At 39.1% G+C, this 27,113-nt stretch overlaps 2 protein-coding genes and 1 long non-coding RNA gene across 7 annotated transcripts in view; 1 reads left to right on the top strand and 2 right to left on the bottom strand.

Annotated features, from left to right (window-relative positions):
* The window catches only part of YWHAE (tyrosine 3-monooxygenase/tryptophan 5-monooxygenase activation protein epsilon), a 57,310-nt gene extending 56,561 nt beyond the window's left edge, over positions 1–749 (bottom strand). Inside the window, exon 1 of one of the 3 annotated variants that reach the window (XM_007057707.3) lies at positions 488–749. In XM_007057707.3, the coding sequence (XP_007057769.1) occupies positions 488–551 (64 nt within the window). In that variant the 5' untranslated portion in view covers positions 552–749. The remainder of the gene's footprint in view (positions 1–487) is intronic. The other 2 variants (XM_037880215.2, XM_037880216.2) reach the window with 2 other exon arrangements.
* Positions 723–22,910, top strand: LOC122463163. Its single transcript, XR_006286247.1, has 3 exons — positions 723–895; positions 6,623–6,697; positions 21,646–22,910. It is a non-coding gene; the product is annotated as an uncharacterized LOC122463163 (long non-coding RNA).
* Positions 9,133–27,113, bottom strand: part of CRK (CRK proto-oncogene, adaptor protein) — a 49,593-nt gene continuing 31,612 nt past the window's right edge. For all 3 annotated transcript variants that reach the window (XM_037880218.2, XM_007057708.4, XM_027820235.3), the window contains exon 3: positions 9,133–12,527. In XM_037880218.2, coding sequence (XP_037736146.1) covers positions 12,390–12,527 — 138 coding nt within the window. In that variant the 3' untranslated portion in view covers positions 9,133–12,389. The remainder of the gene's footprint in view (positions 12,528–27,113) is intronic.

The following is a 27,113-nucleotide window of genomic DNA, read 5'->3' as shown; positions in this document are numbered from 1 at the left end:
GGGGAGGGGGGGGACTGGACGTTGACTGCGACGAAGTGACCTGGCCCCCACTACACGGGGCTCAGCCACTCTGAACCAGCCGTCTTCGGCCAGGTGCTGGGCAGGGCTCGAGTAAGAGGAACCACCTCTGTTCGAGCTAGTGACGGCACAAGAAAGGACGCAGGGTCCCTTTGTCGGGCTCCATCGAGCCGGGGGGTGGGCCCCCTCCCCCTACTCGCCCTTCCCAGCCACCATTTTATTCCCAGCTTTTGCCGCCGCCGACCCCTGCCACAGCCGACCCGAGACACCAACCCCCAGGGCTAGGCCGCCCGTTCACCCTAGTCCCCTACTCCTGGCTCCCTCAACCCGCGGGGCAATCCCTGTCGCCATTTTGTTCATGCCCCCCCCTTCGCCGCCTCTGCCCCCCTGCCCAGCCGCCGCCATTTTGTGGCCGCTCCCTCCCTTTTCCCCCGGCACTACCCGGCCCGCCCGTCCTCCCGGCTCTCACCATCATAGCGCTCAGCCTGCTCAGCTAGCTTAGCCTGGTACACAAGGTCCTCCCGATCGTCCATGTCCAAGAGACGGGGCGGCGATGGGGACTACACGGGGTGGATGAAGGCTGATGAGTCCGAGATGCTCAGCCGCTACCAGCTCACTGTTCTCCTGGCAAAGATGGCGGCGATAGCGCCGCCTCCTGCTATATCCGGGTACTTCCGCCAGCGGACGCATGCGCATCCCGCGCACCACCATGGCAACAGTGGCTCCCTGGCAACCGGCGGGAGGAGAGAGACTCAGGGGTGGGGTCCGATGGGACGTCGAGTCTCCTGCGGCTGCCAGGCCCCGGAAGCGTGCGGGAAGGGAACTGTGGCTGGGCTACGAGGGGACGGGTCCTTGGCACTGTGATGGCGGTGTGAGGGTGAGGGGCTGCTGACACTCTTGGGATATAACTCTTGGGATATAACGGTTGAGGGTCCCCTGGAACTGATATATGGGGGACGGGGTCATGAGGGGCCTCTGGCGCTCCTGGGAAATGAGGGAGAGAGGGGGCCCTGAGGGCTTAAATGGGAGTTTAGGGGCCCCTGCACTACGATATAGGGGGTAAAGGGCCCTTGGCATGGGTAATGGGGAGTGAGGGGCCTCTGGCGCTACTTGGAAATGGGAGGGACAAGGGCCTGGGCATCCAGATGTGCCAGGGGGGCTGAAAGGCCCCAGCACTGAAATATTGGGATGGGTAAGGGTTCCTTGGCAGTGAGTTGTGGGTTTGCTTGATACATACCTGTAACTACAGTGACCACTGAGCCTACTGATTTATGCCAACACACTCATTTTTACTATTCCCTTGTCCGCTCACACCCATTCACCTGTTGCATTTTGTCATAGCCCTTGAGCTCTGAGGGAACATCTGTCTGTGTTACTCATTTACAATAGAGAGGCAAGGTGGGTGAAGTAATATCTTTTAGTGGACCAATTTCTGTTGGTGGCTATGTCTATACTAGCACTTTTGTCAGTATATGTCGCTCAGGGGTGTGAAAAAAAACACCCCTTGGAGTGACACATAAGTTACACTGACTGAAACACCTGTGTGGACAAAGCTATGTCATCGGGAGGTGCTCTCCTGACGAAATAGCTATTGGTGCTCATTGGAGGTGGTTTAATTATGTTGGCGGGAGAGCTCTCTGCATCGGTACAGCTGTGTAGCTGTAAGCTCACTAATATAGACATGGCCAGTGAGTGAGACAAGTTTTCAAGCTTACCAGAGGCATAACTAGGCATTTTAATGCCTGGGGCGAGCAAGCATATTTGTGCTCCGTTCCAGGTTTTTTTCATAATTTTTCACCCCCCGTAGCTTTGTGCCCTGGGTGGCTGCCCAGCTTGCCCCACCCTGGCCCTGCAGCTTACACAGAGCTCTTCTTCAGGTCTGAGGAAAATAACTCCCAGCATCACTTCACATCTAAATGCAAGGTGGAATAGATTGTTTTGTATAAGTAGTTAGCACATATTGTAAGGGACCATTCAAAGGAAGGCAGAGTGGTCTGTTAAAACCTTTGAAGTCAGAGGATAAAAATGGGGGGTTAGTGGGTTACCGATTGTTGTAATAATCCAGAGTCTCTGTTCAGTCCATGATTTTTGGTATCTAGCAAAGTAATTAATTTAAGATCCCAAGCTCATCTTTTGAAAGTGTTTGGGTTTCTTTGAGGATGAGGACTGATAGGACTGCCCTCATAGTTGTGAAGAAAACCTTGAAAATGTGACCCAGGGGTCACATAAGGTTTCAGCCCTAGAATGCAAATAAAAAACTCCAAATTTATTATTATTTTTAATATAATGATCTTGGAGGGCCTGACTCATGATTTTTCAGTGCTTGGGGTTGGCAATGCTAAGGTTTTGAGAAGGAAACTTATAGCACTGAGCAATTTCAAGCAAACACTCAGGTATGTTTTACGTTTTCATAGCCATATCTTAAAAAACTGTCTCATAGACATCTCCCCTCTAATTTCTAATTAATATCCCTGTGGCAACTACAGCACTTGTTTCCATGAAGAAATAATATTAGAAAAGTATTTACAGTTTTGTTTTTATTAATAGATTATAAAGGCAAAAAGAGACCACTGTGATCTAGTCTGACTTCCCACACAACACAGGCAATAGGACTTCCCAAATTAATTTCTGTTTGAATCATAGCATATTTTTTAGAATAACTTCCAGTTGTGATTTAAAAATTTCCAGTGATGGAGATCCACCAGAAATCTTGCTAAATTGTTCTAATAATTAATTACTCTCACTGTTACAAATTTGTGCCTAATTTCTAGACCAAATATATCTAACTTCAACTTTCAGCAACTGGTTTTTGTTATGGCTTTGTCTGCTAGATTGAAGAGCCCTCTATTATAAATTTTCTGTTCACTATATGGGTATTTATACATTGTATCACCTCACACCTTCACCTTCTCTTTTATAAGATAAATGGGTTGATCTCTTTTAGTTTTTCACTGTGAAGTATGTTTTCCAGTGCTTTATTAATTCTCGTGGTTCTTCTCTGAATCCTTTCCAATTTGTCAGCATCCTTCTTGAATTGTGGGCATGAGAATTAGACCTGGTATTCAAGTCAACTATCTTACAGAAGTCTAAGTATATTACAGCAACATTATTACCTATATCAACCAAACTTGTAATCTTGTCAAAAAATGTATATTAAATTAGTCTGACAAGATCTATTTCCCAAAATCCATTGTTGATTGATCTAAATTATATTACTTTCCTTTAAATTTTTATTAACCAAATTCCATATCTACTGCATCATTATTTCACCTGGAAGCAATGTCAGGCTGACAGGCTTATAATTCCCCAAGCACCCTTTTTAAATATTGGCACAACATGAGCTTTCTTTCCGTCTTCTGGAACTTCCCCAGCACTCCTAGCCTTACTGAAAATCAACATTAATGGTACAGCAAACTCATTAGTCAGATCTTTTAAAACTGTTGGATACAAATTAGAACTGATGATTTTAAAATGTCTAGCTTTAGTAGCTGGTGTTTAACATCCTCCTGAGTTATTGTTGGAATGGAAAGTGTTTCATTCTCATCATATGATATAGCATTTTTTTCCAACATGTATAAAACAAATATTTATTGAACACTTCTGCCTTTTGTGCATTATTGACAAATTCTACCATTTTTCATCTAGTAATGGACTGATACTATTGTTAGGAGTCTTTCTGTTCTTAATATACTTTAAAATACTTCTTACTGTCTGTAACTCTGCTGGCTATTGCTTCCCTTATCAATTTTCTACAATTTCTAGCTTCTAATTTATATTAATTACTATCAGCTTTACCTATCTTCCATTTGTTTTAGAGAGAGAGAGTGTGCAGCTGTCACTTCCCCACTAAGCCAGGTTATTTTTTTAGTCAATGCTGCCTTCTTTCTTGAGTATGGCTTTTGAGACATCTAGTAAAGTGTTAATAAATGATTCCCAATTATCATTCAAATTTTTCTCTTTAAATTCTCTCAACCAGCTGATTTGGATCATAATTGTTTTGAGCTTTTTGCAACTGGCCTTTTAAACCACCGTGTGTGTGTGTGTGTATTTTACACACACACACACACACACGGTGGTTTAAAAGGCCAGTTGCAAAAAGCTCAAAACAATTATGATCCAAATATATATACTAGGGGTCATCAAATGAAATTAATAGGCAGCAGGGTTAAAATAAATAAAAGGAAGTATTTCTTCATACAATGCACAGTCAACCTGTGGAACTCCTTGCCAGAGGAAGTTGTGAAGGCTAAGACCATAACAGGGTTAAAAAAACAACTAGATAAATTCATGGAAGATAGTTCCATCAATGGCTTTTTGCCAGGATGGGCAGGCATGGTGTCCCTAGCCTCTGTTTGCCAGAAGCTAAGAATGAGTGACAGGGGATGGATCACTTGATGATTACCTGTTCTGTTCATTCCCTCTAAGGCACCTGGCACTGGCCACTGTCGGAAGACAGGATACTGGGCTAGATGGACCTTTGGTCTGACCCAATAGGGCCATTCTTATGTTCTTATATACATAAAAGCTACTCCACCTTTTCATGTTCTCTGTATGTATATATATATATATATATATATCTTCTTACTAAATGTTCCATTCTATGCATCCGATGAAGTGGGCTGTAGCCCACGAAAGCTTATGCTCAAATAAATTTGTTACTCTCTAAGGTGCACAAGTACTCCTGTTCTTTTCACTAACTTTTAGAAATTCTTAGGCTGTTTTAGTACTGGCTGCATGAGACCCCCGTGGAATTCCCTGTGGTCACTGAGGTTTTTTTTTAGTACTTGTTAGTGGTTATAGATAGGTGATTAAGCAGCTGGTCATCCTGTTTCCACATGTGATTTCGTGGTCTGTAACAGACACCAAGTAGTACCACATCTTGTGCTTTAATCTCTTAGGACACTGATCCATTAGTATTCAAGATTATTTTCTTCTGAGCACTTAGTGATGCAGAAACAGGTAATATTTTTAATATATATGCTCATTGCATCATTCTTAAATAGGTTATAACCATTGATTTTTAACATTGCATTCATACGAATCATCCCACCATGCTGATATATAGGCAGAGAATGCTGGGAGCAGAGAAATGTAGCCTGAACTTTTTGCTGGGGCTTCCACATATTTGGATATTTGCTGGCTCAGATGAGCTTGTGGTATGGACTAGCCTGGTTTTCTCCACTGCTAACGGAAAACAGTGGTAGGTGTGAGTAAGTAGCAGACGGCACTGACATTCCTGGTGAAGGAGCTGGAAGGGAGGCAGACTTTGCACACAGAATCCTTAGTCTGTCCTAATAGGAAAAATCACCAGTTTTCAGTTACTGACCATCCAGTTAATCTGGAGTCCCCAGCCATTTGTGAAATACATTATCATACAAGCTATCTACTATGGAGAGCAGTGAGCCTCTGTCATTATTATTATTAGATGGAGGTAGAGAATCAGGAATGCAGTGCTGCTGCAGTCCAGCAGATGGAGGCAAAACTCAAGAGGAAGGGTTAAAAAACTTAAACTCCCACTCTGCCTCTTTCAGGAGTCAGAGTAGCAGCCGTGTTAGTCTGTATCCGCAAAAAGAAAAGGAGTACTTGTGGCACCTTAGAGACTAACAAATTTATTTGAGCATAAGCTTTCGTGTAGCTCACGAAAGCTTATGCTCAAATAAATGTTAGTCTCTAAGGTGCCACAAGTACTCCTTTTCTTCTTTCAGGAGTCTGATTTGTCTTGTGTACTCCCAAGTTTCACTTTGCTTAAAAATTACTTACTTACAAAATCAGACATAAAAATACAAAAGTTTCACAGTACACTGTTAACTGAAAAATTGCTTATTTTGTCATTTTTGCCATATAATTATAAAATAAATCAATTGGAATATAAATATTGTATTTACGTTTCAGAGTATAGTGTATATAAAGCAGTATAAACAAGTCATTGTGTTAAATTTTAGTTTGTACTGACTTTGCTAGTGCTTTTTATGTAGCCTGTTGTAAAACTAGGGAAATATATAGATGAGTTGAGTACCCCCTGGAAGACCTCTGCATACTCCCAGGGGTACCCCTGGTTGAGAATCACTGCCGTAGGATATGCTTGCAACATTTTTAAACAAGGGGCTCCCTTAAAATGTTCTACTGCAGTTGTTGATACACAAAACACTCCCTGGGTAAGATACTCTCCCTCTCCCATAAACAAACAAACCCTAGTTCCACTCTTCTCCTTCCCATATTGATCAACCTTTTCACCACTCTCCTCTCCAGTTCAGCCTGCTTGGTAGCTGCTTCTCACAGGCAGCAGTTAATAAATGCTCCTGCAGTTTGTAGTTATAGGGTTGGCATCAGATCCCTTAGGTGGTGGGCTGAGAGGGCCCTCTCAGCAATTTAAAGACCAGAAAAGACCATTACAATCATCTCCCTATCATCATGCTATACAATTTCAACCAATAAATCCTGCATCAAGCCCACAGCTTCTGGTTGAACCAACAGTATGTTTTAGAAAGACATCAAATTCTGGCTTAAGGATTTCAAGTGATATATGTTATTACAGTCCTCATTAATTACTCTTTAAAAATTGTGTTTTATTTCCATTCTGAATTTGTCTATCTTCACCTTCAAGCCACTGGATCTTGTTATGCCGTTGTTTGCTGGATTAAAGAGCCCTGCCCTCTGCTATCAGAAATCTGCTCCCAATGTAAGTATTTTATAGTCTGTAATCAAGTTACCTCTTAACCTTTTTTGTATGTTTAAATATATGGATCATAAGTTTGTCTCTCACTTGGTTTTGTGGTTAAGATACTAGACTGGTATTTGAGATCTGGACTGTGTTTCTCGTTCTGTCTTAGCCTTCCTAAGTTAGTTTCTGTGCCTCAGTTTCCCGATTTGAAAAAAGGGCTATTATTTCCCTAAATTCAGGAGCATTGTGAGAAGAGCCATTCATGCACACACACATTTCTCAGTGAAGCTTGCATGCAAAACCTGTAATTACAATAGTGGGGTGGACTCCCTTCAACAATATGCATTTTACTTTAGCTAGATGCTAGAGCATCTAGGAACCAAGAGCGTAGGTCACACTTATAGGATAAAGGACCGTATGTTGGAACCTATTGATTCAGAAAAGGACTTATAAACCAGCTGAACATAAGCTCTCAGTGTGACGTGGAGGCTGAAAGAACAAATACTGTCCTTAGATGTATAAGCAAGGGAATAACAAGAAGAATGAGGAATGGCTTATTACTACTGTATACAACAAGGCCATTCTTTGTGCACATCTGGAAGCACCTGGTGGTGGGGAGGGTGTATTTGTGGGGAGTATTTGGTATGTCCTCCATATACACCCCAGAGCAGTGGTGGGCAATCTGCAGCCTGCCAGGACAATCCGCTGGCGGGCCGCGAGACAGTTTGTTTACATTGACCATCCGCAGGCATGGCCGCCTGCAGCTCTCTGGCCACGGTTCGCCATTCCTGGCCAATGGGAACTGCAGGAAGCAGCAGCCAGCATGGCCCGCGCTGCTTCCCACAGCTCCCATTGGCCAGGAACGGCGAGCTGCAGCCACTGGGAGCTGCGGGCAGCCGAGCCTGCAGACGGTCAATGTAAACAAACTGTCTCATGGCCCGCCAGCGGATTACCCTGAGGGACTGCAGGTTGCCCACCACTGCTCCAGAGACACTGGTTGGAAACCTCTCCATGCAGCAGTGGTTGTGGTAATAAATGAGTATACTCAGAGGGTTGAAAATATCAAGCAACACTAGCCATAGGCATACATTGGAAAAAAAAAAGTTTTCTGCTACCACCCCTCAACTATAGCCAGTTTGTGCCCATGCCTTTTCACACCGCTATATACAGGGCTAGACTAAGGTTTCAAGGGGTGGGAGGATTAGTAAAATGATTCTTTGGTATACCCCCACAAACTAAACTAACTTGTTTTACATAAAGTGTGTAATGGTGGTGGCAATGGGGAGTATCTGGTTTCTGTCCTCCTACTCTTGTGCTGCAGGAGTAGGCCATAGCGGTGCTTTTAATTGTTTCATTCTTTTTGCACCAGTTTATACTTTTAAGGCTACCTTTGCTAAACACACACCTTTTAAAAAATAAAATGAACACTAAGACTTTCTTTATGGGACCCAAAGCCTAGATCTATTAACCAGATGGCCCCACAGCTCATTAGTAATTATGATGGAATGGCCATCTCTAACCCATAAGTACTCTCCAGAACAGTAGATGCCCACTATGAACTCTATGGCCACAGAATTTTCCACAGACTTAACTTGTACACTTTAACATTTAATTAAGAAAAATTTCTCTCACTAATCACCATGGTTGTGAAAATAATCTTGAAACTGTGCAGACTCATCGTATCAGGATGATGCATTATGTTCAGGCGCTCAGAGGTACAAGACTGCCCATTAATCTCCGAGGTTTTAACTGTGACACATAAAAATAATTTAAATATGAATATTGTTAAATTTGTTTAATTGATGATCATTCTAGTAGAAATATTCAACTAAAAATTATCCCATAATCTGCCACTGTCCTTTACCCAGATTCCCCATACAACTTTATGATAGTTTTAAAGGTCTGAAGATGAAAGCGTGAGACCAAGATAGAATTAAATTTAATATGCAAAAACAACAAGGACTATTTGTTTCATAATTTCTAAAAGTATATTAAAGGGGCTGAATTTTCCTAGTGAGCCTATTCAGATTGCCAAAATATTATTTATTTGCAAGACTGAGAATTATTGCTAGAATATTATATCTAAGAATTGTAAAAGTTTTTTATTATGGGGGAAATTTGGCATGTGATTTTAATTTCTGCATGGAAAATAAGCATTCGTATTTTTCGGTAAGAGTTAAGACTACATTCAGGGTTTTTTAAATGAATAAATCACCTTTTTTTCAAGAGGCCTGAGTATTATTTTTTTTGTCAGTTAAGTTTACTCAAAGCTAACGTTTATCAACTTCTCCCAGATGTCATGTTTAATAGCCTCTTTTGGGTGAGGACATAATTGAGTAAACCATTACTGTAGACACAATCATATTGTGCCCTTATAAATTTATATTTACACCATTAGAAAATAAATGAATAACTTCCAAAGACAGCTGCTCCAAAATTATACCGACCCAATATTTTGGCTATATTTTTTATTTACTTCACATACTATGAACATATACATTACATGCTACAAAAAATAAAAAAGTAGATTTTAACTGTCAAGAAAGTGAATAGTGTTATAATACAGTGGCACATGTTCATATTTTTTACTTCAAATTGGATTGCTTAGCATCTTTCCCCCAAAACCATTAAGAACATGAAGTGTTTTTACTCAAATGATTAGAAATATTTGCATTAACAAACACAATTGAAACAGATTAATCAGGTCATATATTAGTATTAAAGTCTGGGTTTTACAGAAATGAAATATATATTAAAAAAAACATAGCAGCCAAGTTGTATTTCGTTTAGTGTGATATAATGTGTAAATGCACTAGGAGAACACAGTGTAGTTGAGCATTCTGCTTTTCATGGTGTATTTCTAGAAACCATTAGTATTCTAGTTCTAGAACCTGCCTGTGCAGAATAAACCCAAACACTGACATAGACAACTAAAACTTGTATGACTTCTAACATTCTTACTAATGAGTTTGGTTTTTTGGAGGGTAGGGGGGACAAAAGAGGGAACAAAGGCCACAAGACGATTCCATCTACATACTTATGAATTATTCAGTTTTATCTGTCTGCTTTAAGACATTGGTGAGATAGGTTGAATCAGTATCTTGTACAAATGCAGTCTTATCCTGTAGGCCTCTTATCTGATGAACAAACTTATATTTCATCTGAAAACTCAGCAATTAGTATACTGGGGGCTAAGAAAATCTTATTTCACAAGAACTTATTCTTCTAAAATAACAGCAGATATTAAGACTTTGTAGGGATGATTGTTCTTCTGCTCTGTCAAAGTCTATAATAAAAGTAAAGTATTTGCAATCATATGGTCTTCAGAAAAACATAGCTACATAGTAATACATTTGTATTTTTAGTTTAAATGAGTGTATAGGGCATTTATTTAGCAATGAAAATTTCTTTATATCCCATTCATGTTAAAAAATAACCTGCATACCAAACACCATATTTTCTTAAAGGAACTTTATCTACAAAAGTTGGAGAATGGAATCTTGTAGACATGACTACGGATATGCAGGATGATTTAATTATGATTGGAAGAATCAGTTGAAGTGGACTAAATTGTGTTGCCTTACTGAGAATATTGAACACGTCTCTCCTTTATTTATGCTTCTTTTGTGATATATGGAGAAAAATATATGCATCTATCAGCAATTAATTTGTATGTATAGATACCATATTTAGAGACTGCCTGTATCAAGTATTCAATTCCTGTAGGTAGCAAGTTCAGGGGAAAAAAGTTTGAATTATATGTAAAGAAACTAACATTTTACCAGCCCATGATTAGTTTATCTTTAAGCATTTTTAAGCACATTGAGCACTAACTTAGAAGCACAATATCAATTCAAATTAGATTAGAAATGCGGTCACTTAATTACTTCTGTCCGTCAAGTAATTATCACAAAAATAGATGAGTTGTAAGTTTTCTACAGAGGGTTTAGTAGTACTTTTAAAAAAAATCATTGTTTGTTAGGATTTCTCTACAGTAATCTGTCCCCACTACCTGAAAATTGGACAGACATACTGCTCACTTAGTTCTAACATAAAGCAACTATGTAACAGATAAAGGAAAAGTATTACTGTTTCCAGCATGTAATAGTTTTGAGGTAAAATGTTAACAGTATTCTAATTTATGGGCCCATGCCTCTCAGCAGTAGCCTCTGTGGTGGGAACTAGCCCTTAAAGCATTTACAACTGTTCAGAGACATTCTAGTGGTATTTAACTACTTGTACATGTCCAAGAGGTGTTTCAGTTTTAAACCATTTAGAAAAATCGTTTACAATGTAGCCACAAAAGTTACAAAATAACTTTGAATATATTGGTCACTAGATTGTTGTATTTGGATAACTTAATTTAAGATACAGGCAAGGGATAGTTACCTCATTGTTTTAATTTACAAAACTTACTGCATCCATTCTAATTTTAATGTTAAAGAAAATCAGATAAGGATTAGTAGAAAAAGTTGAAAATTCAAGTAGTGCATAATAACCTAGTCAATGCACTGATTTTTATCATTTGCTATGAAGTAGTATTTTACTCTATTATGCCTTTTTATAATCAGTCCAGAAGCACAAAAGTATTTTCTATTAGTTTATTACAAATAAAATCTTCTCATGAATTCACTATCAAATGCTTTACAGATGGAAACAAGCAGAGCAGTCCCAAAAGTTATTTTAAAATAAAGGTAATGTTTGGTTTGTTAGTTCAAGACATTTGACACTGATTTGCTCTAGCCAATGACTAAGACTATTCACTAAGGATAAAGGAGTTATGAAACTGTCTCAATGTAATTTAATTTTATCTCTTACAACTGGCTAATGTTCTCTGTGTCACTTTTTCAGAGCAATGCTGCATATTTTAGTACACTTATTAATCAAATACTACCTTGAAGCTATGAATTAATGAGTAAAGTGCTATGCACACATTTGTCAGCACTGGTATGGAGGTCTACAATTCCTTAAAACATGTATTTGTGGGTAAAAAATATCAGGATGTGTTAATATAACATCTCAACTTGAAGTTAAATTAGCTACTAGGAAAGTTTGAAACAACAGTACTAAAGAAACCAATCTCTAGTGTCCTCAAACTCATCTGAAGACCTAGAGGAGGATTTGATTTCTTATTTACCATTGAAGTGGTAGATATCTGTAAGTCACAAAGCTATCCCAATGTATGTTCTACATCTAAAAAGATTATTTGCTTGGTGCAAAACATTATGTAGACTTGTTAGGGCAAAGAAAGAACGAAAACAAAGGCAAAAGCTCCAGAATTAACTGTTTGTGAAATTCCTACCCATACACTGAATTTTCTAAGTTTGATTTGCATTGCCTGTGGAAGCAGCAACAAAAGCAATGAGACTGGAGAAAGCTAAAACCTCTAATCAACAGATGTATTGCTGCTTTCTCCATCTGCTGCTGCAGGTAAGGTACGGTATGCTCTGCACATGAACATAAGCAGGCATTACAACCTACAATCATATACTAGTTCTGCCACTTGTCACATAGGTTATCTAGTTTCGTACCCTGAATAACATCAGTTTTGATTAAGGAATGGTGGTGTTCAGTCCCAGGGTTCGCAGGTATCAGAATGCTCGAATAAACAATACTCCTTTCGACATCTGTAGGAACACAGTCTAAATGGCAGCTGCAGTGAAATACAGAGAGACTGTTCCCATCTGTAAGCAAAACTGTTGAGCCACACTCAGCTGAAGTCCTCATCAGGATTCTGTTGGTCCAGCAGGCGGACATGTGTGAATGGAAAGTGACCACGTTTACCATTACACTCTCCTTCCCATTGACCACTCACATTAATCTTTGTGACCTTGACCAGCTCACCGACCTGCAGGACAGGAACAAAGTGTTACTACATAGGGCAGAAGAGTATTTAATTCCTTGTTAACCTCATTTTGGTACAGTTTACACTTGTACTCTTCAATTAAAAATGCTTACTTGCTGTCTCAAATAGTCAGTCTTTGGCAGAACAGCCTAATCCAAATTATTAAACTCTTGAAGAAAACAGAAAAACAGAGAGAGAAATGCAGCAATGTATGGATAGACTACCTACAGTTAGGGTGACCAGATAGCAAGTGTGAAAAATCGGGACAGGGGGTAATAGGAGCCCATATAAAAAAAAGCCCCAAATATCAGGACTGTCCCTATAAACTCGGGACATGTGGTCACCCTACCTACAGTATAGACTCTGCAACCCTGCACCAGTCTCTTTCAGTGTGTTCTTGTGGCTTGACAAATCAGCCCTCCTGTTGTGGTAAATTAATTATTGCTGAACTAACATTAGATGCTTGCATTTCTCCTGGGTGGGACCAATAACTGAACATAAGAGGGAAGACAGTTTGCAAGTGTATAAAGGAAATACATTACAATATTGGAAACCTAACAGCTCTTTAAAAAAAGGGACATCTCAAATACAACTGAAAGGTTGAGCAAAACATTTTAAGAAATAATAGGTCAGATACAACAGCCCTGCTCAGTGTCGACAATTCCTCAAAGGAGTGTTGCAAGACCATGAGCACAGAAAAAGGTGATAATGGTAGCTATAAGAGTATAGTGGTGAAATTCTCTGGTTTGGGAGAGCAAGTTAAAGGTATTACATTTTAATAGTAATAAATAGCAGCATTTAGAGCATCTTCCATATGACTGAGCACTTCACAAACATTAAGGCTTGATCAGTTGTATGGCAAGCATTATCCCCATTTGACAGACAGGAAAAATACAGAGAGCTATTAGGTGACTTGCCCAAAGTCATACAGTAAGTCGGTGTAAATGTCAGACTACACTCTAGGTCTATATTTTACCACATTCCAAAATTAATCACACTTTAAAAAGTTCAGTGTTTGAATAAGTTATTCCTTCGTATTTTATTTTAAGTGTTGTTCAATTAATATTAGAGAGATAAGGTGAGTGAGGTAATATCTTTTATTGGACCAACTTCTTTGTGACCTTTACCAGATCACCAACCTACAGGACAAGAACAAGTACATTGTTACTACATAGTGCAGAAAAGTATCTGATTCCTTGTTACACTCATTTTGGTACTGTTCATGCTAGTATTTTTCTATGAAAAGTGCTTACTTGCAGTCTCAAACAGCTCTAAAGCGTGGCTTTCTCACCAACAGAAGTTATTCCTTGTCTCTCTAATATCCCAGGACCAACATGCCTACAACTACGCTGCAGATCAATTAATATAGCAGATATTTGATTACACAGAAAAATCTATAATTAGAAGAATGTAAATTGGTTGCAAAGTCAAACCCTCAAGAGTTATAGGTAATGCCAAATGTAAGGCTGCTTGTGGAACTTTATTTTTATTCACTTGTGCATAGACATTATGACAATCTTTTTTAATTATATGATTGCAAACACATCATTTTTTCCTCAATACTCACCTAATTCAGTACACTGGATGGATGATGCTCAGAGAATGGGTAGATGTTTGAGACGAGAAGGGACCTTTACAATTATCCAGTCTGACCACTACATGTGGACCTATGTCCTATTTATTGCATATCATCCAAATGCCACACTGAATATGTAGTTATTAATTTACTCATGGGCTCGTCTATGGTGCTTATTATCATATCTGAGTGTCACAAACATTAATTAATTTATCTTCGTAAGTGCTCTGTGAGACAGAGTATCAATATTCCCATTTGACAGCCAGGAAGTCAAGGTACAGGGAGATAAAGACAAGAATTTGCAAGTCTTCACTAATTTTTTGTGTCCTGTAATTAGGGATGATTTTTTAGAGTACTTGGAACTGTTATAACAGTTATGTTCAGCACACTGTACAGATATTAACTAATTAACAGGGCTGTCAAGTGATTAAAAAAACTAATCACAATTAATTGCACTGTTAAACAATAATAGAATACCATTTATTTAAATATTTTTGGATGTTTTCTAACTTTTCAAATATATTCATTTCAATTACAACACAGAATACAAAGTGTACAGTGCTCAGTTTATATTTATTTTTATTACAAATATTTGCACTGTAAAAAACAAAAGAAATAGTACATTTCAATTCACCTAATACAAATACTATAGTGCAATCTCTTTATCATGAAAGTTGAACTTACAAATGTAGAATTATGTACAAAAAATAACTGCATTCAAAAATAAAACGACACAAAATGTTAGAACCTATAAATCCACTCAGTCCTACTTCAGCAAATAGCTCAGACAAAGAAATTTGGTTACAATTTGCAGGAGATAATGCTGCACACGTCTTGTTTACAATGTCACCTGAAAGTGAGAACAGGTGTTCACATGGCATTGTTGTAGCCAGCATCACAAGATATTTACATGCCAGATGCACTAAAGATTCATATGTCACTTCATGCTTCAACCACCATTCCAGAAGACATACGTCCATGCTGATGACGGGTTGTGCTCGATAACGATCAAAGCAGAGTGGACCGACACCTGTTCATTTTCATTATCTGAATCAGATGCCACCAGCAGAAGGTTGATTTTCTTTTTTGGTGGTTCGGGTTCTGTAGTTTCCACATCAGAGTGTTACGCCTTTAAGACATCTGAAAGCATTCTCCACACCTCGTGCCCCTCAGATTTTGGAAGGCACTTCATATTCTTAAACCTTGGGTCGAGTGCTGTATCTATCCTTAGAAATCTCACATTGGTACCTTCTTTGCATTTTGCCAAATCTCCTGTGAAAGCATTCTTAAAACGAACATGTGCTGGGTCATCATCCAAGACTGCTATAACATGAAATATATGGCAGAATGTGGGTAAAACAGAACAGGAGACATTCAGTTCTCCCCAAGGAGTTCAGTCACAAATTTAATGAATGCATTATTTTTTTTAACAAGCATCATCAGCATGGAAGCATGTCCTCTAGAATGGAGGCCGAAGCATGAAGGGACATATGAATGTTTAGCATATCTGGCATGTAAATACCTTGCAACGCTGGCTACAAAAGTGCCATGGGAACCTGTTCTCACTTTCAGGTGACACTGTAAATAAGAAGCAGGCAGCAGTATCTCCCGTAAATGTAAATAAACTTGTTTGTCTTAGCAATTGGCTGAACAAGAAGTAGGACTGAGGGGACTTGTATGCTCTAAAGTTTTACACTGTTTTGTTTTTGAGTACAGTTATGTAACAACCAAAAAAATCTACATTTGTAAGTTACACTTTCAAGATAAAGAGATTGCACTACAGTACTTGTATAAGGTGAATTGAAAAATACTATTTCTTTTGTTTATCATTTTTACAATGGAAAATATTTGTAATAAAAAATAATATAATGTGAGGACTGTACACTTTGTATTCTGTGTTGTAACAGAAATCAATATATTTGAAAATGTAGAAAAACATCCAAAATATTTAATAAATTTCAATTGTTTAACAGTGTGATTAATCGCAATTAACTTTTTTAATCGCAGTTAATTTTTTTGAGTTAATCATGAGTTAACTGCGATTAATCGACAGTCCTACTAATTAATCTTCTACAACCCTGAGTATCAGATGGGCAAGTATATTTATTGCCATTTTACAGATGGGAAAATAGAGAGAAAAAGGCAAACAACCTTATCCAAGGTGTCACAGTGATATCAGTGGCAGAGACTCGGGACCTCCTGACTTTCAACTCTGTGCTCACTTCTCCAAGCAATTTACTACCAGAGTTTTTGAGCAGCTAGAGCTTCCATGTATTTCAGCTGCAGTCATTGAGCATTCAGCCCTTCTGAAACTCACCGTCTAAGTAGCTCAGGTTAGACACTCAGAAAATGCGGAACACACTCCCTCCAAAAAATTCTGGTCAATTAACTTGACGACCATCACAGTGGAAGTCTGTGGCTGAGGCAGCAATAGAACTAAGTTCTCCTGAGTGGCATTAACCTATGTTATATCATTCTTCCTGCAGTCCCCTGCATCAATCTCTATACCCCTTCCAATGTTTTTGGAGCAAGTGAAACTGGGAGCCATGTGCGACTGGTACAGACAACCTCATTCACTACACAACTTTAATTAATTCCCTCAGCACTGCCCAGACAACCTTAAGTCTGGCATTTCCTAGAAACAGTGCTTGACTTTGCAACCTAAACAATTTTAATCTGATTTTTTGTATGTGATTTCTTAGATTTTGTTTTGGCCATTCTTCTCTTTTTAAAAAGGGCATAACCAAGTTCTATTATATGCAACTGTCACAAATCCTACCCCCCAATCCTCCAAAAATATCATGCATCAGCAGCAGGGTTTGAGCACAAAACCTTCAGCACTGTTACCCATGCTTTACAAATGCTAGATTAGTGCTATTTAACAGTTTAGCCAAGCACTAATATTTGGCACACAGAGACACAGTGTCAGTAAATGGCCGAGATTTGGATCTGGTTTCTATTTGTACTTATGTAGTTTATGTCTACACAGCATTTTGGAGCCTGCCCACATGACAAAGCCTCCCAGCCTGGGTTGACAGATTGGGTAAGCAGGGCTCATGACAGCACTCTAAAACTAGCTGTATAGACAGCACTTTGAAGTTGCAACTCAGGCTGGAGCTCAGGCTCTGAACCCTAGGGAGGGGATGGGCTGAAGAGCCCAAGCCACAATTAAAAAGTGCTGTCTATACAGCTAGTTTTAGAGCACTAGTCAGCCCAGACTGGGAGGCTCACTCTCATGGGCAGGCTCTAGAATGCTATGTAGACACACCCTGTAAGGCTCTGCTCAGTAAAAAGGGTTGTGAAGGACACAGCATTTTTACTACCAGTTGGTAGAAATTAGATTAGAATTAATAGTCTTCTGGTTCCCTGTTCAGTTTGTTTTCCCCTGAGCCAGAAGTAAGTTGACTGTGTAAGTACAGAAGCCGCGGCAGTATGTAGATAGACATGGATGATCCACTTGGCTGTGTTCCATTCAGAGTTTCTAGTCTGTGTGTGCACTACTAATGTGAAAAACCGGACAGTGCATGCACAGTGACAGTGGAATCTTGAAGGGGTTTAGCAGCAAACTAAAAACAAGCTGTAACTTGTGAAGCACAGACAGGCAATGGCCAGTTTTCAATAGCTTATAACTCTGTCTAATGTGAACAGATTTTCATGAGGCCAACAAAAGCCAGCTCCTTACCCCCAAGACTGTCTTCCTACCAAATTTAAGTTTGCTCTAACCCATGGTTGTATTAGAATTCTTTAGAGAAAAACTGTAAGATTATTATTTTTAAATAATGGAAAGCTTTAGGCACCCTACAAAAAGGGTTGCTGCTGCTTCCGCTATAACCAACCATGGATATTTTTCTATTTCATATAATTAGTGATGGAATACGTATGTTTGGGAGTTCAAATACTCCTGAACAGCCAAAGGTGGTTAATATTTTTTTCTTCAATCTCTCATCAATTATCTGCTGGTAAATTATCAAGCTATGAATACTTAACTAACAGAGCTTACAAATTTCTTGACCTAGAGGAATATATCTTGACAAGGTTTACTAGCTATGTAGCTAAGCCAAAATTCAGTGAGCCAGGCACTCTGAATCTGTGTGAACAGATTTGGACACATGATATCTGCAAAAGTTCTCTACCAGTAAGACTGCTTTAAAGTGATCCTTTGTCATCAAAGCCATGACAACGGGGATTGAATGCTCCATTGAAATTACCTTGCCATAGGTACTTTTTATTTAAGGCAAGTTTATTTAAGCTCTCCTAGGGGAAATCCTTATCAAAACTAGTCCCAGGATGAACAGTAAATATGAAGTTGTTTCTAGACAAAGCCAATTTTAAAATAGGGCTTTTATAAAAATATTAAGATGTAAGAAATTAAACTATCCCCTTTTTTCAAAGTCCAGCTTCTCCAAATTCCATTTTCTGATTGAACTGTCTATAGGACAACTGAACCATCAAGTGAATCAGACAAAATTCATTGCTCTTTAGGGAATGACGAGGGCACAGCAGATGCAACAGTGCTCAATTTTGTATTACTTAACGTTGTGCCACATATGCACATTTATAGAACAGATAAACATGGAATTCCTGCCTCCCATGGAGATTACAATCCATATTTAAATTAAAATGAGATCAGAGGAAAAGGATCAGGAGTGCATGAACAGAAACAATATGATCATTTGGCGATAGAGGCACCTTGAGGATTTTTTGTTTTTGTTTTTCTTTTGTAATATGATTAATAAAGAAGTTTCCATGAAAAGCACATTTGGAAAAAACCCACTAATCTATTTGCCACAGGCAAACAGGAAGCTTTCCATGACCAATCAGGGCTCCTAACTCAATTGCTGTACAATTTAAATTTAAGAATTATATATGTCTCTTTGCTGCTTCTATAGCAGTCAAGGCACTAGAGCTGTGGCACCTGGACTTGCTGGTGGCCCGCCTTCAGCTCTTTAGTAGCAGCCTCTTGCTGTTAGGTATCTGATGTTTTTCAAGCACCGGATGTAATTTGTGTCTTGTAGGGCTTTAGTTACATTGTCTTGGCTAAGAACACTCAGGTGAATTAAAATTGGCTTAAAAGACTTGACAATGGAAAGTACTGAACTGGGAAATGGGGAACAGAAGAGTGTGCGCGTCTAGTGAGACACCATACTGATCAAAATTAGGATTTATTTAACTACTTAATTAAATGATCCAGAAGAGGAGGTAGACAGCACACTACTGCAATTTAAAGATATGAAATTGAAAGGAACTGAACACCAGAGAGATCAGAGAATAAAAAGGGAACTAGCGATTAGAAACAGGGTAAAAACAAAAAGATTAATTTTGGAAAAATGCAGTTGGGGGAAAAAATCTGAACCCCTAAGTAGCAGGAATCTGGGAAAACAGTAATACTGACCGACACCTAGGAATGACAGTGGATAGCAATTACACAAGGTTTACAGTGTGATATGCCTGGGAGAGGGGGGAAGAGTCCAGGGGAATGAGCCAAAGCTACTGAGCTTGTGGAAATATTGATCCAATTTGCTTGTCCTCCACATAGATCAATACAGTTCACTTACAACTTTTGTCAGATGAAGTGCATACACAGGCAGATAGAATACTGATACTAAGAAATCCACTTTGAATCCATCCATTAACAGCACAAAGACTTCTCATAATAAAAGTAGAGAACTTATTCCTCCATCATCACCACAGCATAAACCATGGCCAACAGAGCTATGCTGTATAGTGAACTGCCTGTTTAATCCAGACTGAATAATCCAAACATGAAAGGAAAGAGCGCTGATCCTACTTTACAAAAAAGAGCTACCAAATATGAGAGGAATTCATTATTAAATAGAAAACTTTAAACCAAACCAGAATGCATTAGTCATTTAACCATCTGTGTGGAGTACGGCTCAAAATCATGATCAAGACCTGAGAAATATGTGAGCCACCAGTGCAAAACAGATCCATGTCTTGCACTCCCATTCTGCCTAGTGAATGACAATAAAGAACGCTGCCAACTTCTAATGAAAATCAAAATGCATTTGCCACAGAAAAGCAAGCCTACCAACATTCCTGAAAAATGAAGTATTCTGCCTAACTCTCAGGAAGCTAATATTATTAATATGCATTATTTGTATTGCAGAAGTGTCATAAATCACAGCCCTATTGTGTTAGGTCATGTATAAACACTGAGATTATAATCTAGATATAAAATGAGACAATAGCTGGTTCCATAATAGTAGATGAAGGAAACCTCTCAATTTCTAGTCAAAATCATTAAGAGATAAGACAACTAAACTCCAACAATATACAATAATGTCAACATCCAGGATGCCTTGCACACATGCCATCTCTGGAGCTACATGATAAATCTGATTGTTGTCTTAGAACTGGGCATGGTACATGAATGGTTTTGCTTTGCTGTTCTTACTGTGTCTTCTTCTAGGCAAAGACCAAAGCAGTCCTTCTACCTCACAAGAGGAATGATCCAAACCTGGTGGAAACTCATGAATTATTTGCATTTCCAGCATCTCCTAGAAAGGCAAAACAAGGCTGATGAGCTGGCAGAACAGTGTAACAACTTGTTGACCAAAACAGATAATATGTTGGTCTCAATTTGCCAAGCATGAGACAACAGGTGGATGCAACAATGCTAGACACAGAAAATCTCAATTGCTAGTAAAAAATCATTGAGAGATTAGACACAACCAGACTTCAAGAGCATGCAACATCTGCCAACATCCTGGATTCATTGCAATTAGGCTTCAGACTAGGATACAGTCCTAATAGCACTAAATGATGATCTATGACAATGAATATAGGGGGAGATTTTCAAAAGGCACAAATGGTGATTGGGGGTCAGATTTGCAAAGGTACTTAGGCACCTAACATTGCAGACAGGCATCTAGTGGGATTTACTGGAGTGAATAGTCATATTAGGCAACCAACCTCAGTATTCTAAATCCTACTAGATGCCTGTCTGCATCATTAGGTGCCTAAATACCTTTTTAAATCTGGCCTCAGGTGGCCTGACTTCAAATGACTTTCAATACGAATTAGGGATCTAACTTTTATTTGTGCCTTTGAAACTCTCCTCCAGAGACCATAGGTCAACATTCATATTACTCAATCTTTAATGCATCTTTCAGGACAGTTGATCATAAGGTGCTGGTGACCACCATGCATGGTGGCAGACAGTATAGAATTACATATTCTCGAACAGGACCCAGAGTGGTAATGCTAAAACCCTCACGTCATGGTGCCGACAAGTATCTCTCCTCTCCTCTCCCCTCAAGGATTTATCCTCTCTTCCCACCCAATATCTACATAAGAGTTGAAGAGGCAAAATATCATGTGTTTCATTACCAGCAATATGCTGGTGACATTCAGCTATATGTCACTTTCCATAGAAGCAGCCAATGCTATGACTAGGATATCATAACATCTTCAAGAGAGCAGTTTCCATTGGTCTTGCCTGAGTTTAGTTTAAGCAATAGTAGTTAGGAAAAGGGGAAAATGTTTCAGACAACTAACCAAGATGCTGATCTTCCCCTTCCACAGAAAGCATCTAACCCCTATTCATCAAAATGGTACAAAGCTTCAAGTCCTGTTCAGCTCATCACTAGATCAAGACACCCATGTTGTATCAGTGGTGAAATATGCCTTTTTCTACCTTCAGCTGACAAGTAGAACTTCACACCTAGCTCCCAGATGATGATCTGGCCAAAATGATCCATATATTCATCACCTCCAGACTGAAATGCTGCAACACGCTATGAGGCAGATATAGTATGTTAACACTGCTTTCATTAGCAAATGAAATTTTTCCAGAATAGCTGTTGAGAGCTTTAAAACTCCTTTGCCATCTAATGCTGCCATTCCATCTGGGAAAGTCCAAGTTACTTTATGTATAACTTTGTCTGGGAATAGTATTCCATCAATTACAAGCCCTGATACCAGACAGTTCTATCAGTCTTTCTCCATTCTGATTTTAGAAACCAAGGTCATGCTTGCCCATTGCTTTATCCATTCTGTCATCATAATCCCCAATGTTGGCACTGAAGTCCACCATTATTAAGCAAATGTCATGCTTGGAAATATTGTCAGAGTTTGTTGGCAACTGTAGAAATGATCACTGATCTTACTGTGGTTGTCTGTTGGTGCATAACACTGTATAATTGTCATACTCGTATCATGTTTGAAACAATCTGCGGTTAATCAGCTCCCACTGTCTATATGATTTTTTTCTTTGGAAGTCATAGTTAATGCTATTCCTGAGCACTAACCATCTTGCCTTCCCAATTACACTGACCTTTTTTTAAAAAATGCTTTTTATCAGCTCTTGGCCATTGACATTAATGTACTTCAAGAATTTCAAAATTGTGTGTCTCCATTTCTTTCATCACCTGCACAGCTCTTGTTGTTTCATCCATTGTTGAAATGTTCCAGAAAACTACTTTCAGTTTATTTTGCCTTTAGTATAACAAAGGTTTTACCAATGTGTTATAATCAAGTTTTTCCATAGATTCAAATATTTTCTCTGATAAGGTTAAATCTTCTGTTTTAGATGTGACAGTGTATGTGAATTTCAAAAGGGATAATTGGAAATGAAGTGAGAGTGCTGAAGAGGGACAATTCAGAGCTCACCACACAGGAACAGTGGAACAGAGGTGGTTTGCATCTCTCCTATACTGGGACTGCAGGTTAGGGTAGCCCAGTGGTTCTCAACCAGGGGTATGCGTACCCCAGGGGGTACACAGAGGTCTTCCAGGAGATACATCAAATCTTCTAGATGTTTGCCTAGTTTTACAACAGGTTACATAAAAAGCACTAGAGAAGTCAGTACAAACTAAAATTTCATACAGAGAAAATGAGAAAGTTAGCAATTTTTCAGTAATAGTGTGCTGTAACCCTTTCATATTTTTATGTCTGTTTTTGTAACTAAGTAGTTTTTAAGTGAGGTGAAACTTAGGATGTGCAAGACAAATCAGACTCCTGAAAGGGGTACTGTAGTCTGGAAAAGTTGAGAACCACTGGGGTAGCCTTGAAGACATTGCAGCACCTGGTGGTGAATGAAGGACTAGCAGCACTGGGAAACAGATGGAGCAAAGGGGTACCCTCAGCCATGCCCCCCCACTTTGACCTCCTGCTTCTACTAGTGCACTCTGCACTGGGGGAGGCATGGAGACAATGGAGCCAGCTCTGAGCTTGTCAGAATCCCACTGTACTGGAAGTATTCTCAAGGGGCTTTATGGCTGTTTTGCAATTCCTCTGTGCTGGCATAACCTGAAAAAATGGGCTGTGAGACACCAGTATATATGGATCAATATGTTTAGATGGTAAGCAATAACAGGCAAAGCTTGTGATTAGATAACAATCTATAATTAAATTCTAGATAAAATATACTACAAAACAGATAATTTGGTTTTTAAGGTTTTTTTATATTATAAATCTTGTATTAACTTATCTTGGCACCTCTTTTTTTTTTTATAGACGTGTTCCCTTGCCCATTCCTCACAAGAATGTACAATATATGACAATGATAAAGCCTCTTTAGTGCATTGTTATATATTTCAAATAGCAACCAGAGTCAGTAAAGTAAGAATTATGGTTCCCAAGGCAAATTTAACTTGTCCCTTTGGCACACAGTCCCACTGTACACAGTTAAGAAAAACAGTTGTTCTGGTTTAGAGACTTTCAATGAAGGTTATCAAAAGGGGAGATTTCTATATTTTAGTAGTCTTTAGTAGTCACTGTTTCACTGTCTCCATTTAGTGAATGGAGCGCTCTCTCATTTGGATGTGACCTGTCAGTAATACTTCCAATCTCTTTAGATTGATAAAGCAAAGTGAGAGTGAAAAAAATCTTCACCTCACCGGAAAGCAGGTATAATCAGTTTCCAAGTTATTACAATAGCTTTTAATTTGTTTTTAAATTAACAATTTAACTCTCAATAACCAATCAAAGTTAAGTTAGAGCTTCTTAAATCAGCTTCAAAACTTGGCATTCCAATGCTTTGTTTCAAATATTTGACAGAGTCTGGTAATGCACAAAAGAAGACAGTGCTCTGTCTTTGCTTAGATGTCCTTAAAGAATGGTTTTACAGAGAGTTTATCGATCCCATTTGTAGAGAATTGGGAAACATTTATTTTTATGAAAGAATATGTGCAACTCAGTTTTCCCTCGCATCTTGTATTGTTCTCTGCTGGGTGTAAAGAGGTTAATTTCCTTCTTGAAACAAGACAAGCAATACAATAACTGAAGGGAAGTCACTAAACAGGAATGAACTATTAGGAACCTCTGTCTCTAAGGGTAATTACTACACATCTCTAGGAAGGTTAACAAGTTTGCAGAAGTACTACACCTTGCGGGAAACTGCATATACTGGTTTTGACCCACTTCAAGAGGCCCAGCAGACAAAGAAATGAGAACTGTATTTAGTGGTCAGCTTGCTATGGGTGGGGGGCGGGAGGTATCACTCATTGGATCCAAGATCTAACATGAAACTGTAACCAACTGGGGCAAACCTTGCTGAAATGGTTTGATGGATTTTCAAACACACCAGAGTCCCCATGTGGAAGATTGCTGACACCTAGTAAGACTGGAATATATATAAGCTGTTTTTTGTTTTCTCTATATAAATACTTTGCTTCATGAAGGCTGGTTGGCCACTGATTAACCGTCATAGCCCGCAAGAGGTAGCAGGAAAGTAATTGCTGAACTTAACTCAGACTTGCTAAAGCAGTGGTTCTCAAAACTTTTGTACTGGTGACCCCTTTCACATAGCAAGCCTCTGAGTGCAACCCCCCTTATAAATTAAAAACACTTTTAAATATATTTATCACCGTTATAAATGCTGGAGGCAAAACGGGGTTTGGGGTGGAGGCTGACGGCTCGCAACCCCCCCCATGTAATAACCTTGTGACCCCTTGAGGGGTCCTGACCCCCAGTTTGAGAACCACTGTGCTAAAGTGATCCTAGTGAGCTGTAGGAGGAAATTGCAGCCTAAATCCCTTGTCTGGAGGGAGAAGAATGTAGGTTCCTGCTGCGAAAAAGGAAATGGCTAGAGGCCTGAGAATAGTGCCCTCAAGGAGGCCACAAGGTCAGAGATGCAGTTACCTCAGAACTTTAACACCGTCTTCATTACACTAGCTGTAGCTGATATACTTTTACAGCAAAAACCAGGCATTTACCACATAATGATCTCCACTGGCCCAAATATAATGAGAGTTACACAGAGTCCCACTAGTGCTCCATAAAGGATCTAAACAAGGTATACCCTTTGTAACAAAGTAGTGAGGAAGAGGGGTTGACGGTATTTCAGGATCATTTACATCCTTAGTGAGATTCTAAACCTTCATTTCCTTGACTATGTTTGAAAGTGAACATTTCTGCATATCAACATAGCTTTAATTTTACAACATCTGATATGCATATTCTATCTTTCTTCCAATATTCAGTATATCCTTTGTCAGGGTGTCACTTCCTCCAGAGATCAGCTCTTTTCTTGGGCTTTTCTAAAATACACTATTTTTAATCTTATGGAAGCAGTACAAAAGTACTATTTGTAGTCTGGATCACAAATACAGGGCTTGAAAAAGCCACTTGCCTGGGGCAAGCAGAAAATTTTCCCAGGCAGCACAGTCAGCCTCTGCAGGATCAAAGCTTTCATTAAAAAACATTAGTCTCTTGCCCTTATGGCTATGTGGAAATTTTTCCAAATATTAACTGAATATAAGTCAATGGAGTGCTGTCTCCTTAGACAGCAGACACAGTGCGGACAGAGTAGGTGCATGACCAGGGTAGGGTACAGATGCACAAATAGGGTACAGTGTATACTGGAGAGAAAAGAGAAAGATTTAAGGAAATTAGAGGAATATGGTACTAAGAGACAGATGGGGGAAGAGATCAACACTAATATTTGGGAGGAGGTAGAGTGCACAGGGTATAGGGAAACGAAACACACAGTGGAAACAACTCAGTAAGATACACAGTGATCTATTTGAGACAAAAAAAAATTGTGTGGAGTGAAGCCAGGAAGGGGGAAGAGAAATGTAAGGGCAATTTTTTTAAAAATCAGAATTGCCAATACTAGAGAAAGAACAAGAACCATACAACTATTTGTATTTCTTTAAATTGTGAGGGACATGGCAGAATTGGTATTTTGCACCCTCGGTAGGCTCAGCCCTTGGGCTAGTAGATGTTTCACAAAATTTTCAAGCCCTACATACATGGTAGTTCAAATGTAAATAAAATAAGCAAACTAGATGAAGGTACTATAAAATGGGTGCACAGCTGGTTGAAAAAACATTCAAAAAATAGTTATCAATGATTTGCTGTCAAACTGGGAGGATGCACCTAGTGGGATCCCACAGGGGTTTGTCCTGGGTCCAGTACTAATCAGTATTCTCATTAGTGACTTGGATAATGGAGTGAGAATATGCTTATAAAATTTGCCGATGACACCAAGTTGGGAGAGGTTGGAACTTGGAAGTACTTTGGAGGACAGGATTAGAATTCAAAATGACCATGATAAACTGGAGAACTAGTCTGAAATCAACACGATGATATTCAGTATAGATAAGTGCAAAGTACTACAATGAGGAAGTAAAAAATTTATGCACAAATACAAAACGGCATAACTGGCTAGGCAACTGTATTGCTGAAAAGGATCTAGGGGTTATAGTGGATTACAAATTGAATATGAGCCAACAATGAGATGAAAATTCTGGGGTGTATTAACAAAAGTGTTGCATGTAAGACATAGGAGGTAATTGTCCTACTATACTCAGCACAGGTGAGGCCTCCGATGGAGTACTGTGTCCAGTTTTAGGTGCTATGTTTGAGGAAAGGTGTGCACAAACTGGAGAGACTCTAGAGGAGAACTACAAATATGATCAAAGGTTTAAAAAACCTGACCTATGAGGAAAGGTTAAAAAAATGGACACGTGTTAATCTTGAGAAAAGACAACCGAAGAAGGACAAGTCTTCAAATATGTCAAGGGCTGCTATAAAGAGGACAGTGATCA

This window comes from Chelonia mydas, chromosome 17 (genome assembly GCF_015237465.2).
Source record: "Chelonia mydas isolate rCheMyd1 chromosome 17, rCheMyd1.pri.v2, whole genome shotgun sequence".
NCBI classification, from domain to species: domain Eukaryota; kingdom Metazoa; phylum Chordata; order Testudines; family Cheloniidae; genus Chelonia; species Chelonia mydas.
The sequence above is the reverse complement of the archived record's forward strand: the minus strand, read 5'-3'. Positions and strand labels throughout refer to the sequence as shown.